Source organism: Palaemon carinicauda, chromosome 8 (assembly GCF_036898095.1).
Source record: "Palaemon carinicauda isolate YSFRI2023 chromosome 8, ASM3689809v2, whole genome shotgun sequence".
In the NCBI taxonomy this organism is placed as follows: domain Eukaryota; kingdom Metazoa; phylum Arthropoda; class Malacostraca; order Decapoda; family Palaemonidae; genus Palaemon; species Palaemon carinicauda.
The window spans coordinates 82248646-82266411 of NC_090732.1; the positions used below are offsets into that span (position 1 = coordinate 82248646).

Here is a 17766-nt window from a genome sequence, read left to right on the forward strand (position 1 = left end):
TCGATCAGCCGCCACCTCCACTGCACTTTCACAAGCACTAATATCACTTTCACCCTTACCTTTAAAGTCCGCAATTTGTGCTTTAATGGCCTCCAACTCAGCAGCCACCCTGGCATACCGAGGGTCATCCGTAGCCGCAGATCCTGTAGAAGGGGCAAGAGTTACTACATTCGGGGAAGGAACAACTTCCAAAGAGGTAACAATTAAAGGGTCAATAGATAAATCTAAGCTAGCTTCACTAGCAGACTTTGACTTTGAATTAGCTCTCCTAACTCTATCGAGTTCAAGTTTGCGCACATAACGCTTCATAGCTAACCAATCATCTTCATTTAAACCCTCGCATTCCTTGCACCTATTATTTAGTGCACATTCAAACCCCCAGCAACCCATACAAACTGTGTGAGGGTCAACCGACACTTTCGGTAACCTCACCTTGCATACATCACTCGCACATACACGAATATCACAAATTTTTCAGTAATTTGTATTTTTCCTAACATACTTACCTAGAACTACCTTCTTAGGAGTTACTGGCTAACTCTACCTAACCGACCAGCTTTTTGTATAGTTTATCTCCCTCTTCTCGTTTTCTACGGGATCAACCTCTGGCAGTGTGGTACATGCCCGAGGCGACCCCGGGGTCAGGCAGCGTGATCTCTCAGGTCGAGTCTCCAGTGAGTTTCGTCGGAATAGGTATTACTAGATCCTGCAGGTTCTCGGGGAAGGATGGGAGGGCCATAACCCAAAGGTAGTTCTAGGTAAGTATGTTAGGAAAAATACAAATTACTTAAAAATTTGTGATTTGTTCCAACACGGTTACTTACCTAGAATTACCTTCTTAGGAGAATTACACTTTAGGAGGTGGGAGTGTCCTGCAGGAATCAGGATTCGACGGGGAGGCACACGAGAGAGGGAACCTCTAAGGAGGGCTCGATTCTAAGACCACTTGAAAACTGCACAAAAAGTAGGGGAAAACTATCCAAAAAACTCACTTAGTGTCTAAATGTCTTACCTTTTTCAAAACCAATTTCTTGAAGGTTATACCTTTCCGTGATTAAGGTCTTCTCCTCATCTTCCTGGCCCGTTCGATCCGGGGAAGGAAGGAAAAAGTGGAGGGGGGGGTAAGGTTAAGGAAGGAACTAGTGTCTCTTGGCATTAACACCCCCGGTTACCCTGTGGCTATGACCTTAGATCTCTTGAAGGGCCGACACGACCGGGCCAATAGAAAATTTGTCCAAGGATTTTCTCGTACAATCTTTTAGATAATGTTCCATGAAGGTGGACTGTCTAGACCAGGTCCCAGCCTTCAGGATCTTACCCACAGCCATGTTCTTCTCGAAAGCCAGAGAGGTGCTCAGAGCCCTGATATCATGAGGTCTCGGTTTTCCCGGTAGAGGGGTCCCAGAAGCCTCATAGGTTCTCTTTATCACTTGTCTCAGCCAAAAAGAGATGAAATTTTTCGAGACTGGTTTCTTCACTCGTCCTGTTGAGATGAATAAATTTTTGATCTGAGGGCGGCAATCTTCAGTCCTCTCCAGGTATTTTCTTATAGTTCGTACGGGACATAAGAGGAGATCCTTAGGGTTGCCGGATCGAGGGATGGCTGGCACCGAAAAACCCTCGAACCGAGGATCCCAACACGCTGGGTTCTGCGTTTTCGCCACAAAACTAGGGACGAAGCTAAAGACAACTTCCCTCCACCCTTTGGAGTGTGAGACCTCGTAAGAGAGGCCGTGTAACTCGCTAACTCTTTTCGCCGAGGCCAGGGCTAAAAGAAAAGCTGTTTTAAGGGTGAGTTCTCTGTCTAAAATGTTCCTGAGAGGTTCGAAGGGCAGTTCTGACAGAACTTTGAGGACTCTTGCCAAGACCCACTGCGGAACCCGTACCTCCTGGGGGGGACATGATTGCTCAAAACTACGGATGAGCATCGAGATGTGCCTCGAGGCTCCCAAGTCAATGCCTCTAAGGAGGAAGACTTGACCTAGGGCTGCTCGAACTCCCTTGATGGCTGGGATGGACGAACCCACGTCGTCTCTCAGGTACACCAGAAAGTCTGAAATGTCCTGGATCGACGCCCGTAAGGGCCTGATGTTTTTGGATGCACACCACTTCAGGAAGACTGCCCACTTCGCCTGCTAGACAACTGCCGAGGAACGCCGTAGATACCCAGACATCCTCGTCGCGGTTCTCGATGAGTATCCTTCTTTCTTCAGGAGCTTCTCGATAACCTCCACGTGTGAAGGCGGAGGGATCGAGGGTTTTCGTGCCACCTGTGAAAGTGAGGTTGTCGCAGGAGGTCTGGCCTGTCCAGAAGCGGCCAAGGAGGACGAAGAGCTAATTCCTTTAGGTCTGTGAACCAGTCTCTCTCCGGCCACCAGGGCGCTACTAAAGTCATCGACAGGTTGGACGACCTTCTCACTCTGTTCAGCACTTGCCTGATCAAACTGAAGGGAGGGAAGGCGTACACATCGAGACCGTCCCAGGGATGTTGGAAGGCATCCTCGAACGCTGCTGACGGATCTGGGATTGGAGAGCAGAATACGGGGAGTTGGGCATTCAGACGTGTGGCGAACAAGTCTATCACTGGGGAGCCCCACAGTAGGATGACTGCTCGAGCTACCTCCGGGTGTAGGGTCCACTCCGAACCTATCACCTGACCCGCCCTGCTGAGGCCGTCGGCCATTACGTTCCTCTTTCCTGGAATGAACCTTGCCGTCAGTTCCAACCCTTCTTCTGCGGCCCACTCCAACAGTTCCGTTGCTAGGGCCCTAGGACCTTTGACTTCATGCCTCCCTGTTTCTTTACATACGCCACTACTGTGGCGTTGTCGCACATTAACGCCACAGTGTTCCCTCGCAGTAAGTGTACGAACTGTCGACACGCCCTTAGAACTGCTATCATCTCCAGGATGTTTATATGGAGAGACGCCTCCTCGCTGGACCACAGCCCTTTTGCTGATTTTCCCAGCAGGTGCGCTCCCCAGCCCTCCTTCGATGCGTCCGTGAACAACAGCATCTCCGGGGGGTCGGAGGCGAAGGGCATTCCCTTCTCCGTGTTTGACCTGATGCTCCACCAAAGAAGGGTCTCTCTCGTCTTCGGGAGGACTGGCACTACTTTGTGGGGTTCCTTGCCTTGGACCCACGACTCCTTTAGATTCCACTGTACCGGGCGGAGCCTGAGTCTCCCTTGCGGTACTAATTTTTCCAGGGAAACCAGGTGACCCAGTAACTTCTGCCAGTCCTTGGCCCTCCTGGGTTGTCCCGTCAGGAAGGGTTGAAGGATACGTACCAGGTTGGCCAACCTTTCTTCTGAGGGGAAGGCCCTTACTAACTGGGTGTCCAGGACCATCCCCAAGTAAGTCATCCTGGTGCTGGGGACTAGCTGGGACTTCCCTAGGTTGACCGTGATCCCTAACACCTTGCAGAGGTCGAGCAACATATCGCCTTGCTCCTTCAGTTGTCCCCTTGAGGCAGAAAGCAACAACCAGTCGTCCAGGTACCTGAGTAGTCGAATTCTTTTCTCGTGTGCCCAAGCCGAGATCGAGGCGAACACTCTCGTGAACACTTGCGGGGCCGTCGAGAGGCCGAAGCACAGGGTCTTGAACTGCAGGACCCTGGACTCCCACTTGATCCTGAGGAACTTCCTGCTGAAGGGGTGTACAGGGATTTGAAAGTAGGCATCCTTGAGGTCGAGAGACATGAGGAAATCCCCCTCCCTCAAGGCTGCGTTCACTGTCTTGGGGGTATCCATCTTGAATTCCGTCTTTGACACGAACTTGTTGAGGGCTGAGAGATCTATGACTGGCCTCCACCCTCCTGTCGATTTTTCCACCAGGAAGAGCCTGCTGAAGAAACCCGGCCCGGGGTTCTCCACTGTCTCCAAAGCTCCCTTGTTGATCATGGTCGCTACTTCCTCTTGTAGCGCCAACCTCTTCAAGGATCCTTTGGAACCAGCCAATCGGCCCTCTGGGCTGGGATAAGAGGGGGAGGCTCTTCCAGGAACGGGAGTCTGTAGCCCTCCTTCAGGACCGTCACCGTCCAGGGATCCGCACCGAGATCCCGCCATGCTTGCCAAAAATGTCTGAGGCATCCCCCTACTAGGGGCTCCTGCGGGAGTAGGGGGCCTCTCCTCCTACCTTCTCCTGGAGGAGCGGCCAGATCTACCTCTCCTAGCGTTACCATAGGAGGGTCTGTAGGCTGACTGAGGGCCTGCCGTGGTCCTACGGGTGGGCTGTTGCGAGGCTTGAAGCCAAGGGGCTGAAGGAAGTTCTCTTCTGGGAAGCAAGGGTGTGGTCTGTGAGGAGTGAGGGACGTCCGTTGGAGCTCTCCTAAACGTGGTCTTCCTCATAGGCGGGGGCCTAGGATCCGTCTCTCTCACTTTCCTCACCTTCTCCACAGTATCCTCTACCAACTTGATGGGGAAAATGTCATTCCCCCACACGGAGGAATTTCTCAGTCTCCTTGCTTCTCTGTCAGGCAACTTCCGCATTAGTTTGCTCAAAACAGTATCTCTTTTTCTCAGGACCCAGTTCGAAGCTACCGTCAAGAGACTGGGACGTTAAGAATTTGAAAGCCTTGCCCCCAGAACTAACAAGGTCCCGCAGCATGGCCTGATTTTCTGGAAGGGAGAGGTCGTGTGATGCCTGAAACCCCACCAAAGGGCACGACCACCAATCCAACCAGGAGGACACGTAGACCAGGTCTTGAGCCATGTCCTCCATCATAGATGCTTCCGTCGGGGAAAAGCACACGGGGGCCGTGGGTGCCCTGTCTTCCGAAGTTCCCTGGTTCAGCGCGGACACCGCTGCTTCCACCGCACGGGGACCGCCGCGATGCCCTTCGGGAACGTAAAAAAGTTTCTGGGATTTTAGGCCTGGCAGAAGTTTGGAGGAACTCTGACTTCTGGGGGCCTCTGCTAGTCCTGCCAAGTATTCATCAATCTGTTCCATCCCCAGCTTTACGTCTTGAGCGAGAGGGAGAGACAGAGATGGCTTTTGTTGTACCGGACTGTCGATCATCCTGGACAGTCCGGAAAGTATTGCCTTTGCAGCTGAGGGCTTGGGCTCATCCAACCGGTGGTGTCTTCGGATGAGGGCCAGTACCTTACGGTAGGAGATGTCGTCCGTCGAGCACTCCCCTCCTTCCACCAGGTCTTCCGTCACCAGTTCCTCCGTACGGGGGTAAGCCGTGACGGTGGGAAAAACAACGCCCGACGGGCCTGCCAGTGGTACGGGCTGCCCCGTGGGGACGAAGGCATCCATCATGGGAGTACCATCGTCCTCCGAGCCTGCCAGTGATATGGTCTGCCCCGTGGATACAAAGGCATCCGTCATGGGAGTACCTTGTTCCACGGGGGGCTCCGTGGATGGGGGATCCATGCGGACCGACGGGCGCCCTTGGTGCTTAAGGAAGGCCTCCAAGGTGCCCGTGGTCGACGCTAAGCCTTCCTTCATACTCCTTATATCCTTCCTAAGGGAAAAAGGGGCGGAGGCTACTGTAGGGTTAAACAATGCACGGGGGTCTCGGTTCGAGCCCTCCCGCCGGGCGGCTAGGTCGAAGGAGGAGCTAGGAGGGTGACACAACAAAGGCGAGGCTCTAGGGAGCCACCCGGAAGCGGCCGTGGCTGTGGACAACCTAAACAGCTCGCTCCGGGGCACTGTGACATTCACCCAGTCCCTTGACTTACTCCTCTTCGCTTTTTTCTTAGAGGACTTCGACCGTTTCCTACCATGCCTCGAGCGGGAACGAGACTTTTTCTTCCTTCGGGATTTCTCCCTCTTCCTTTTGATCAGGTTCATGTCTTTGTCCTCTGATGACGAAGAAGACAAAGAGTCCGATGACGACAACGACGAGGATGAGGACGGAGCTCTCCGACCGGCCGACACGTCCAAGACCGTTAGGGGAAAATCATGTCGTTTCTCAGGTGCGGGCGGTTGCAGAAACACGGGGGGTAGCATAGCCGAGGGAGCCGGAGGGGTCTCCGCGAGTCCTTTACAGATCCACTGATCTACCTGCTCTCTAACGGGAGACCTGAAGGGAGTCCTAGGTTTCACCCACGTGGCGGGGTCCGAAGACGTCGAACTACCTTTCTCCGTGTCTTCCCCGGCGGTCGAAGCACTCGAAACACGCCACCAGGCAGGGGAAGTATCGGCACTCGGCCTACCCCACATAGGACCTACCGAGGCGACGGGACCTGCGGGCACCAGGCCCTCGCCTCCTACCCACACTTCTGCACTCCACTCAGGCCCCACACATGCCTGCCCCACACTGGACACATCCCCCACAGGAAAATCAGACTCTTGGGGAAGGGCAATGGGCCTCTTCCCCGCAACGGACTTACCTCGTCCCCTACGCTGGGTAGGGGAGGAAGAGCAGGCGCTACAGTCTACCGAATCGTCTGGCGAACCTGCAGGCGAGGAAAAGCTTGAATCCTTAGGCAACTTCTTAGTTGCCTTCTTCTTCTTCGTCCCGAAGCGCACCCACTGGATCTCAGTCCAATCAGCACATTCCGGGCAAGTAGAGGTAGGGGAACACGCTTTCCTCCTACACATGGAACACAGGGAGTGGGGATCAACCTCAGGCTTGGAGAGGAAAGCCCCGCAAGACTTCCCAGCCACAGGCCCAGGGCAACGACGAGGATGCTCCATAACACAACGCTAACACACCAAGAGACACAAGGATGAACGGGAAAGTGAAATGAAAACATGTGGGCAACACGCGGTAAGCACAAAGGATTGGGGGACACGAGGGTCGCACAGGTAAGAGAGAACGCGGCGAGATGTATATCACGTCGCGACCAGAAACTTACTGGAGACTCGACCTGAGAGATCACGCTGCCTGACCCCAGGGTCGCCTCGGGCATGTACCACACTGCCAGAGGTTGACCCCGTAGAAAACGAGAAGAGGAAGATAAACTATACAAAAAGCTGGTCGGTTAGGTAGAGTTAGCCAGTAACTCCTAAGAAGGTAGTTCTAGGTAAGTAACCGTGTTGGAACAAATGACAAATTCGGAGATAATTTGTATTTTCCCTAACCATACAAACTTTAGCTATTTACATAAGGGTTTACTTTCGGCGTAGCTGAAATGATGAGCCATTAGATTTTAACGAGGGTTAAACTACCCCCGCGATAGTTAGCGCGGGGGTAGGGGAGGGGTAGCTAGCTACCCCACCCCCCCACACACACACCGATGAGCTGCCTCACTTCACTTAGAGGTAGGACTTGTCTTGGGGGACAGGGCTGGCAGGAAAATATGTGTAAATAGCTAAGGTTTGTATGGTTAGGAAAAATACAAATTATCTCCGAATTTGTCATTTGTTCCGTAACCGAAATACAAACCACGCTATTTACATAGGGTGACTTACCCTTAGGCAGGATGGAAAGTCCCCAGCCTTACTGGCTTTGGCTTACCCGGGGACTCAGAATCCGAGTGAGCAGCACTCGAGAAAAAGAGTCCCTACGCCTCGCAAGTTTCTTGCTATGCAAGAAACGTGCGGCCTACATAAGTTGTGTGTGGAGAAATGAAGTGTGACTCGTCCTAGGAAGTTGACCTGAAGTCCTTTATATGGAATTCTAGGCTAGGACGTCCCAATACCACCTCGTCTGGGGATGGGGGACGCGATAGTATTATTTTTAATACTAGGAACACAAGGAAGTATGGTTTACCTGCAGAGGTTTGAGGTCAGCTATGCAGAGACCCAGGATGCTGCATTCCCCAAGAGAGGGGAGGATGAAGAAAGAAGTAAGGGCCAGACATACTCTTTCATTCACGCAGACTAAAACCGGGTAACAGTGCCCTCAACCTTCTGCTACTTGTCCATTAAGGAGCCTGAGGTTAGACCAGCTGTTATGCAGCCACCACAGGACCGATAGAAAAAGTATTGAGGCTCCTGTGGGTCACGTCCTGTAGGTAGTGGGCTGTGAAGGTCGTTTGACGCATCCAGACCCCAGCTTGTAGCACCTGCGTCACAGAGAAGTTTCTCTTGAAGGCCAGGGACGTGGCGATGCCCCTGACATCATGTGCCCTAGGGCGACGTGACGGAGGAGGGTCTGGATTCAAGGCATGATGAATGGTCCGCCGAATCCAGGCCGAGATGGTATTCTTGGTGACCCTCCTCTTCGTCCTTCCCGTGCTCACAAACGGAGCTTGCACGCGGGGACGGACTGCAGCTGTTCTCTTCAGATAACGTCTCAGACTCGTAACCCTGAAGGAGTCGAACCGTGGGTCCGGCACTCCAGGATTCTAAGTCTTGGCAACAAACTCAGGGACGAACCTGAACGTTACCTCCCCCCATCCCCTTGAATGGGCGATGTCGTATGAGAGACCATGAAGTTCACTGACCCGCTTGGCTGAAGCCAGAGCGAGCAGGCATACCGTCTTCCAAGTCAGATGTTGGTCAGAGGCCTGGCGTAATGGTTCGAACGGGGGTCTCTTCAGAGCCCTGAGGACCCGAACCACGTTCCATGGAGGAGGTCTCACTTCCGACTGAGGGCAGGTAAGTTCGTAGCTTCGTATGAGTAAGGAAAGTTCCAGCGAGGAGGAAATGTCTATTCCTTTCAGCCTGAAGGCTAGGCTTAAGGCTGACCGATAGCCTTTCACCGCCGAGACCGAAAGGCGCATTTCCACCCGCAAATACACGAGAAACTCCGCTATTGCTGGAATAGTGGCATCGAGGGGAGAGATACCCCTCTCACGACACCAACCACAGAAAACTCTCCACTTCCCCTGGTAGACCCCTGTGGATGACTTTCGCAGGTGTCGAGACATCCTTTCCGCAACTTGTTGCGAAAAGCCTCTCTCAGTGAGGAGACGCTGGATAGTCTCCAAGCGTGAAGCCGAAGCGATGCTACGGCTTTGTGGAAGATATTGCAATGTGGTTGTTTGAGTAGCTCCTGTCGTGGGGGAAGCTCTCTCGGGAGTTCCGTCAGGAGCTGCAGAAGGTCCGGGAACCACTCTGCATGATGCCATAGCGGAGCTATTAAGGTCATCGACAGGTTGACCGATAGTCTGGTCTTGTTGAGCACCCTTCTCATCAGACAGAACGGTGGGAAGGTGTAGACGTCAATGTTGTCCCACCGTTGTTGGAAGGCATCTTGCCAGAGTGCCTTGGGGTCCGGGACTGGGGAGCAGTACAGCGGTAGCTTGAAATTCAAGGCTGTCGCGAACAAGTCCACTGTCGGGGAACCCCACAAAGTCAGGACTTTGTTGGCTACTTGAGGATCCAAAGACCACTCGGTACTCACTATCTGCGAAGCTCTGCTCAGACTGTCGGCGAGCACATTCCTTTTTGCCAGGAATGAAGCGAGCTGATAGACGTATCGAGTGGACTTCGGTCCATCTCAGTATCTCTACTGCAAGATGGGATAGCTGTCATGAAAAGGTACCTCCCTGCTTGTTGATATAAGCCACGACCGTGGTGTTGTCGTTCATCACCACCACGGAGTGGCCCACCAGGGTCTGTTGGAACTGTTGAAGGGCCAGAAATACGGCCTTCATCTCTAGCAGGTTGATGTGGAGGTACTTTTCTGATTCTGACCATAGGCCTGAGGCCCTCTGGTTCATAACGTGGGCCCCCCACCCTTCTTTTGATGCGTCCGAAAACAGCATCAAATCCGGGGGAAAGACGAGAAGATCCACTCCCTTTCGAAGGTTGTCGTCGGTCAGCCACCATTGCAGGTCCGTCCGTTCCGCAGGTCCTATCGAGACCAAAGGGTACGGGGAATCGATGCCTTGATCCCACCGAGACTTGAGCCGCCACTGCAGGGATCTCATCCTGAGGCGGCCGTTGGAAACTAGACGGGCCAGGGAGGCTAGGTGACCTAAGAGACGTAACCAAGATTGGGCAAGGGTATCCTTCTATCTAGACGACTGGCTGATCCAATCACAGTCGAAAGAAAAATGTCTGGAGGACCTACTGAAGACATATACGATGACTCTGGACCTGGGACTCATCATCAACAAGGAGAAGTCTCAGACCGAGCCGAATCAGACTATTCTCTATTTGGGGATAGTTCTGAATTCAGTTCTTTTTCGGGCTTCTCCCACCCAAGAGAGGCAGACCAGGTGCCTAGACAAAGTCAGAGAATTTTTAAAGAAACAGGAATGCTCAGCGAAGGAGTGGATGAGCCTGCTGGGAAATCTATCCTCCCTAGAGCAGTTTGTCCCGTTGGGGAGACTGCACCTAAGGCCTCTGCAACACTTCCTCGCAAAGGTTTAGAACAGAAAGATCCAGGAGGTCTCCTTTTCTTTTCCCATACCGACAAAGATCAAGGATCTTTTGATGTGGTGGCTGGACCCAGCTCTGTTGGGAAAAGGGATCTCCTTGTACAAGAAGAACCCCGACCTAGTGTTATTCTCAGACACGTCCAAGTCAGGCTGGGGAGCAACACTAGGGAACAAAGAGGTCTCAGGTATTTGGGAAGGGAGTCAGATCAGTTGGCATATCAACAGGAAGGAATTGATGGACATTTTGTTAGGGCTAAAGGCCTTCAAAACCTCGGTGTCAGGAAAGACTGTGGAGATCAATTCAGACAACACCACAGCTCTCGCGTACATAAGGAAACAAGGGGAAACTCACTCCCTCTCTCTGTTCACAACAGCGAGAGAGCTTCTCCTTTGGGCGAACGAGAGCAAGACTCAGCTGTTGACGAGGTTTGTTCAAGGGCAGAGAAACATCAGGGCAGACATGCTCAGCAGGAGGGGACAAGTTCCTCCCACAGAGTGGACTCTCAACCCGCATGTCTGTCAGAGCCTCTGGAAGTTGTGGGGCAGACCTGTAATAGACCTTTTTGCCTCCAGTTTGAACAAGAGGATCCCAACTACTGCTCCCTAGTCCCGGATGAGGAAGCTGTTGCAGTGGACGCCTTCTTGATGGATTGGACGGGGTTGGACATGTATGCCTTTCCCCCGTTCAAGATCATCAATCTGGTTGTCAGAAAATTCGCTCTCCTCGATTCGGGACGAATGATCCTAGTGGCTCCATTCTGGCCTGCAAGGGAACGGTTCACCGAAGTGGTAGGCATGCTGATGGACGTTCCAAGAAGACTCCCGGCAAGTCCAGATCTTCTCAGACAACCCCACTTCGAGAGATTTCATCAAAACCCCCTCGCTCTCAATCTGACTGCCTTCAGAATGTCGAGAAGCTCGTTAGATCTCGAAGCTTTTCGGCACAAGCGGCGAAAGCTATTGCCAGAGCAAGGAGGATCTCGTCACAAAGAGTCTACCAGTCAAAGTGGGAGACCTTCAGAACTTGGTGCAAGAGGCACAATGTTTCCTCGTCCTCTACCTCTCTAAGCCAGATTGCAGACTTTCTTTTGTACCTCAGGCAGGATGCTAAGCTGGCTGTATCTACCATTAAAGGATACAGGAGCATGCTCTCAACCGTCTTTAGGCATAGAGGCTTAGAGTTGTCTCAGAATAAGGATTTGCAGGACCTCATTAGGTCCTTTGAGACGATGAAGCAGGTACAGTTAAGACCCCCATCTTGGAACCTGGATGTGGTGTTTAAGTTTCTGTGCTCCAAGAAATTTGAGCCTATCTCGCAAGCCTCTCTTCGAGATGTGACTAAGAAAACCCTCTTCCTTTAGACACTAGCGACTGCCAGAAGGTCCAGGCAATCGAGAAGCGTGTAGGCTTCAATGAAAATGGAGCGGTTTGTGCCTTAAGGTCGACTTTCTCGCCAAGAACGAGAACCCTTCGAAACCCTGGCCCAGGACTTTTGAAGTCCCTAACCTCACGAACCTAGTGGGTCAGGAACAGGAAAGCCTCCTCTGCCCGGTTAGGGTTCTCAAGGCTTAGTTGGCCCACACTAAGAACGTGAGGGGTGCATCCAACTCGTTATGGTGTTCGGAGAAGGATCCTCAAAAAACCCTGTCAAAAAACGCTTTGTCCTTTTCCCTGAGGGAAACTATTAGGGAAGCCCACCTCGTATGTGAGGAAGAAAACTTCGCCCTGTTGAAAGTACGGGCTCACGAAGTAAGAGCCATTACTACCTCACTGGCATACTGGAAAAATATGTCAGTTAGGCAGATCATGGCTCTTACTTCGTGAGCCCGTACTTTCAACAGGGCGAAGTTTTCTTCCTCACATAAGAGGTGGGCTTCCCTAATACTCTCCCTCAGGAAAAAGGACAAAGCATTCAAAAGTCCTGGGCCAGGGTTTCGAAGGGTTCACACGTATACGAATATGAATTTTTTCACTCATGATAATAAAGCAAAAAAGACAAAAAACAAGAACAAACACGATTGCCAAATCCCAACACAGTGTACTTCACCAAAAACGAAGTCCAAAAAAGTGATGAAGGGAAAGCGATCCGAATAAACTCTAAATGGCGGACCAACGATGTTGTCGATCCGGCCGGCAGAGATAATCTGAGGAACAGAAAACTGGAATGATTCCAGGTACCACCCTGTAAAGGTTGTTAACCATCTAACCACACAACCACCACAAGGCGGTTGCCGCGATTTTCAATTAAATTCTGCCGAAGTCGGAGACTCAGCTATATATATATAACTGCCAGGTAAGTACTATTCATAAAAATATATATATATATATATATATATATATGTATATATATATATTAAGAATGTTTTCATATATATATACAAAAGAAAACATAAGTTGAAAGTTGAAAAGACAAAGATTAATAGCAGTCCAAAAACAGGTGAGGAGGAAGAGCGGCAATAACTGAGTGAGGGGGGGTAGCTAACTAACCCCCTGCCTAACTAGCAGGATGGGTAGTTAACCCTTGCTAAAATTTAATGGCTCGTGTTTCAGGTTCGCCAAAAGTAATAGCCCTATAAATAGCTTAGGTTTGCTTTCTAGTTACAGAACAAATAAGATTGAGTGAAAAATAAGTCAAATGACCAGTAAGTTCGAGAGGGGAGAGAGATGTTGAAGTGTGGATCACAGACCTGGTGTGTGAATAAGAGGGGTCGTTACTACCCCCCCTCCCATTAACTACCAGATGGGTGGTTAAACCTTGATAAAAGTTTGATGGCTCATCTTTCAGCTTTGCCGAAAGTAATACCCCTATGAATAGCGTTGGTTTGTATTTTAGTTACGGAACAAACATGAAATACTCAGTAGGAAAAATATATGGTTCATGTAATAGGCCTGGAAATAAAGTACTGTATCATAATAACCTGGTATTTACACCACGTCCCGCAAAATGCTCTTTGCTCGGATGTGGCTCACTTCGCTCACAAATAACATTCATTAACTTTTTGCTGTTCTGGCAAGCAATACATAGAAGTGCTGCACACAACCATCATGTGAGTCATTAATTCTGTGATATTTTCTATTTTAAGATGGGAACTTCAACTATATAATGAACAGAGGGCGTTTTAAATATAATCAATTACGGAAATTTTTGGAATTACCCTATATGACTAAATTTCAAAATAAACTGAAATCCCTCCAGAGAGATGTCTTCTTATGACAGCAGTCATGCCGGTGTGACGGTCTGAACGATCCCCCGGTCTCAGAATTTTCCTTGATAATCTGCGCATGCGCGAACATTACTGTTTGCCAGTGCATACGAGGTTGACGTTTTATTTTCCTGTAATGTTCGCGTGCGCAGCTCAACATTACCGCTTGCCAGTACATACGAGCTTGATGTTTTATTTTCATGCGAGCGAAGCGAGCTAATGGCGGAAAAGAACCATTATACAATGTCATGGAGAATTCTGAGACCGGGGGATCGTTCAGACCGTCACACCGGAACTGAAGAGGAGGGGTAAAGGAAGGGCTATTGTAAAACTACATCTGGGAACTTATGAATAAGTATTAGGAAGTTCTTGAGCTATTAAAAAAAAAAACAGCTAATGAGTAACTACGCCACCTGCCAAAAGCGATTGCAAATGCTAACCATGCAGGTAATTTCTTTTTTTTACTTTCAGATCAGTGACAATAGCTATACGGTTAATAGACGGAGGTTTAAATACTGCATATCCAATTACCGAGACAGCTGAAATTACATTAAATTTTGAAACGCACTGAACTCCCTTCTGGGAGACATCTTTTTGTGATGGTAGTACTGTGGAACTGAAGCAGTGTGGAGGGGGATAAAAGGGACGTTATAAAACAACATCTAGGAAATTAGGCACAAGTACTTGGAAGCTCTTAACTGGTTAAAAAAGTCAGCTAGTGATTACGTCATACAGAAAACAGAACAGCAGCCAAAAGTGATTGCAAATAATACATGTGCGGTAACCCACCATCAGTCTCCCAAAAGTAAACAATGGACTTGAGACAATGAAATTACGTTTTCATTTTAGTTGATTGTTACACATCTTCTTATGTGCCAGCACACATTACTCTTAGTGAAAAATGTCAAAATATTCATCACATTCCTTCTTTATAATAATAAGTTCTGCTAGAAATCAAAGTATCATATAACAACCCAATATTCTACCAAACAACATTTTGTTCAAAATGCATTGAACACTAGCATAAGTAATTGCAATTCCATCATAGGCCCATATATAATATATATATATATATTAAATTGGCCCCTGGACTCTTGGTACATTAATTTTAGGTTATGACGAGCCAATAATGTTCCCTAGGGTTATTTGCAAATGATCAGATTTCCATGCTTTTCATCACACTTAACCAAGAACATAATATTTCTTGATGAAATTGCAACCCACAGAGGACTTGATCCTAACTGAGTACAGAGGCCGCAACAAAATGACAATGGAGAAGAGGCTAACAATGGCATTGAATTAGATGAAGCATAAACAAATGTTGCTGCTCCATTTCAACTGGCGAGAAAAAAGAGATTCCTCCCAATCAAACTATAATAAATGGGAGAATAATTTTCCCGCCGTAGCCAGAGTTAACTCCTAGTAAGCCTTAAATAGTCATGAGGTACACAAAGAAGGGGTCATAACAAGACTCATAAATAAGAATAATAAGCGCAAGTGAGGTCAATTTTCATGTCTACTACCACTTAAAAGAACACAGAATAAGAAAAAAAACGTATCATACGTTCATGACTTGACGACACGATTGATAACCGACGTAATAAATAGATAAATGTCGTGATTTGGTGAGTTCTTTGTTGTAGGAAGAAGACGATCAGCTGTTCACATCGTCAACAGATCATGGCAGACGATTCCTTCCAAAGAAAACTGCATATTTATTCTCCCACTGGAAAGACTATAGTCTATTTACGGAAACCTACATTTCTTAGGACTTACCTCTAATCTGTTCATACTGTTGTGGTTCATCATTTTCATTTTGTATGAGATTTTTTCCCAAAATTGGGAAAATATTGGTGATATGTTCGCCAGGATGGAAGGTATATCGGAGATACGACTTTAACTCACTACTAACCCCACATGATTTGTAAGCCGCTTTTCCATTGGCTCGTGCATTCCATTTGTAAGCAGCTTTGCCATTGGTCTATACTGTACCATGCACTCTTTTGTTTACTAACCATTTATCTTATTTTATTTAGTTTTTCGTTTCTTTGACCAGTTTTCCTCATCGTATTTTCTAATTTCACATATCAATATGCCATTTTGTTCAACATTCAAAATTCCTTTACTTTGAAATGAGCTCAATAAGTTTGATATGAGCATATCCACCAATCAGCGAGCTTGAAAGATATTATATTACGTCATAAGTCGATGTTACCAGCTGATTGTAAACAGTGCCATGCTGGGGGTATCAAAACTGTGAGTAGTTTATACACTACTATTTAGATAGTTGTTTATGTTTTAGTGTTAAGAAGGATTTCTTTTATTGAGCCGAGGATATACTTGAAAATATTGTAAGATATATAGCGATAAAACCTACGGAACTGTTTAATCATCGTACGAATTGTACCAGCGGTATTCTTTAGCTGTTGATGGGGGCGGGGTGGGGGGAGGAGGTATGATTCCTTGGCACCCCAACTTCCTAAGTCCTTTGTTATCTTACCCACGTGGTTTGAACAATAATTCTGAGTTTAAATATTGTTTAGGATCTAATGTTTTCAATTATTTCTTTAAAGAACATAACCTTAACGCTAGAAAACTTTAAATTAAATTAGTATGATCAGAAAAGTAACATAGCCATGTTCAATCCGCTGTAATTCTATGACAAAGAACATCCCAATGTTCTGTATAATTCTAATACAAAGAATTAGTTGTAAATGCATACAAGATCATCACGAAATGCATCAAGTTTGTTTTCTTATCTACGACTATTTCCAAAAACATTTGCGGTTTAACTAAAGAAACTGAGAAACGACAAGCAAAGGTTATTTACCGAATGTCAACCTATTCATGCCATACCCATTTTGGTGGATGAGAAGTAGGATACCCTATCCCCTACGGCAAACCATCAATTGGGATCGGCTTTGACGTTGACAAATGGGAAGAATTCCTATTACAGTCGTCTATGATGTTTTACATTAATTTGGGTCGGATGCATTTTATGAAATTGTCTTTTCGACGTTTTCACAAACGAATAGTGAATGTGCATAGTCTTTTCGTGTCGATACGTTGTTTGAAAATTGTTCTGTGCACGGCCGTATTTCCAATCTCTGCCACCCAGGCCAATTGAATCCCCCTGTCTCACTCGTAAGTCTCAGTACATTTGTTCGATTAAAAGAAAAAAATCCATAAATATTTTTTACAAAGTCTATAGACCAGAAACAACAGCAGACAAGCAAACAATTAATCTACAGTACAGGTCTTTGTGCTTAGTATTTCTCTCCTTACACGCTACTTTATGGTTATTTGTGTGTGTGAGAGAGAGAGAGAGAGAGAGAGAGAGAGAGAGAGAGAGAGAGAGAGAGAGAGAGAGAGAGAGAGAGAGAGAGAGAGAGAGATCAGCAAAAAGAAAAAAAAATCATTGTAGTTTACTAACGTGCTCAACTGTTCAGTCTCTTTTTATATCGTGCCCTTGTCTATTAATTACTTCCAAGGACCTTCTATATTCAACTGATTCGAATTTCATTCAAAATCCGTCAGGTGATTTATGAGCTGCCAACGCAAGAGTCTGTGTCTTGCATAAGGCAAGGCGTTCTTAAACGAACGAACGATTGGGATTGAAGCTCAACGAGAAATGAGGGAATAAGGCTATAGTGCGGAAATTAGACCTAAATTCTGTTCTTGCTATTCATATTTACTATCACAGAGTCTATCTTAATTATAAATACAAATTTGGGAAATGTATCTTTTGACCTATCATCTGGCAAGTACAGTAGTCGAATGTAGTGGGTCGTATTATTATAATTCGTAAGACAATAGTGTATACAAAACAAAAAATTAAGTGATACGAAAATAGTTTAGAGATAAATATTTGTCAAATTTTAATTTTGTGCATCAATTCCATGGTTCTTAAAAAAAAAAGGAAAAAAAAAAATCTTGGAACCGAAAAATTGACAGTTTTTCTGACTAAAACAAAATGCTGTCTTCTAGAGACTGTCCTCGCAAAGTCTCGTGGTTATGAAGACTTGCGATTTTCAAGAAAAAAGTTTGACTGTTAAACTTGGGACTTTCAATAAAGTTTGACTATTAAACTTGGGGTTACAAGAAAGGAAAAGATAAAAGTTTCAGTGTTAAACTTGGGATTTTCAGGAATAAATGTTTGACTGTTAAAGTCGGCATATGCGTGGACATATATTTATTTCGTCAGTTATTTTTTTATTTTTAGGTTTCATTTTTAAAAATTAAGTTCTTGCTTAACAGTAAAAAACTATTTATAACTCAACATTTGAAATTAAATCTATAATAGTCACGAGCATTAGTGTCAAACCCATTTTAATCACAA

The 17766-nt window shown here is 47.4% G+C and overlaps 1 protein-coding gene across 2 annotated transcripts in view; it reads right to left on the reverse strand.

The window, feature by feature from the left end:
- The window catches only part of LOC137645777 (F-box/LRR-repeat protein 20), a 325431-nt gene extending 310057 nt beyond the window's left edge, over positions 1-15374 (reverse strand). The window contains exon 1 of one of the 2 annotated variants that reach the window (XM_068378688.1): positions 15204-15374. In XM_068378688.1, coding sequence (XP_068234789.1) covers positions 15204-15242 — 39 coding nt within the window. In that variant the 5' untranslated portion in view covers positions 15243-15374. Of the gene's footprint in view, positions 1-14991; positions 15102-15203 lie in introns of those variants that run through there. The other variant, XM_068378689.1, reaches the window with a different exon arrangement.
- Between the last annotated feature and the right edge of the window lie 2392 nt (positions 15375-17766).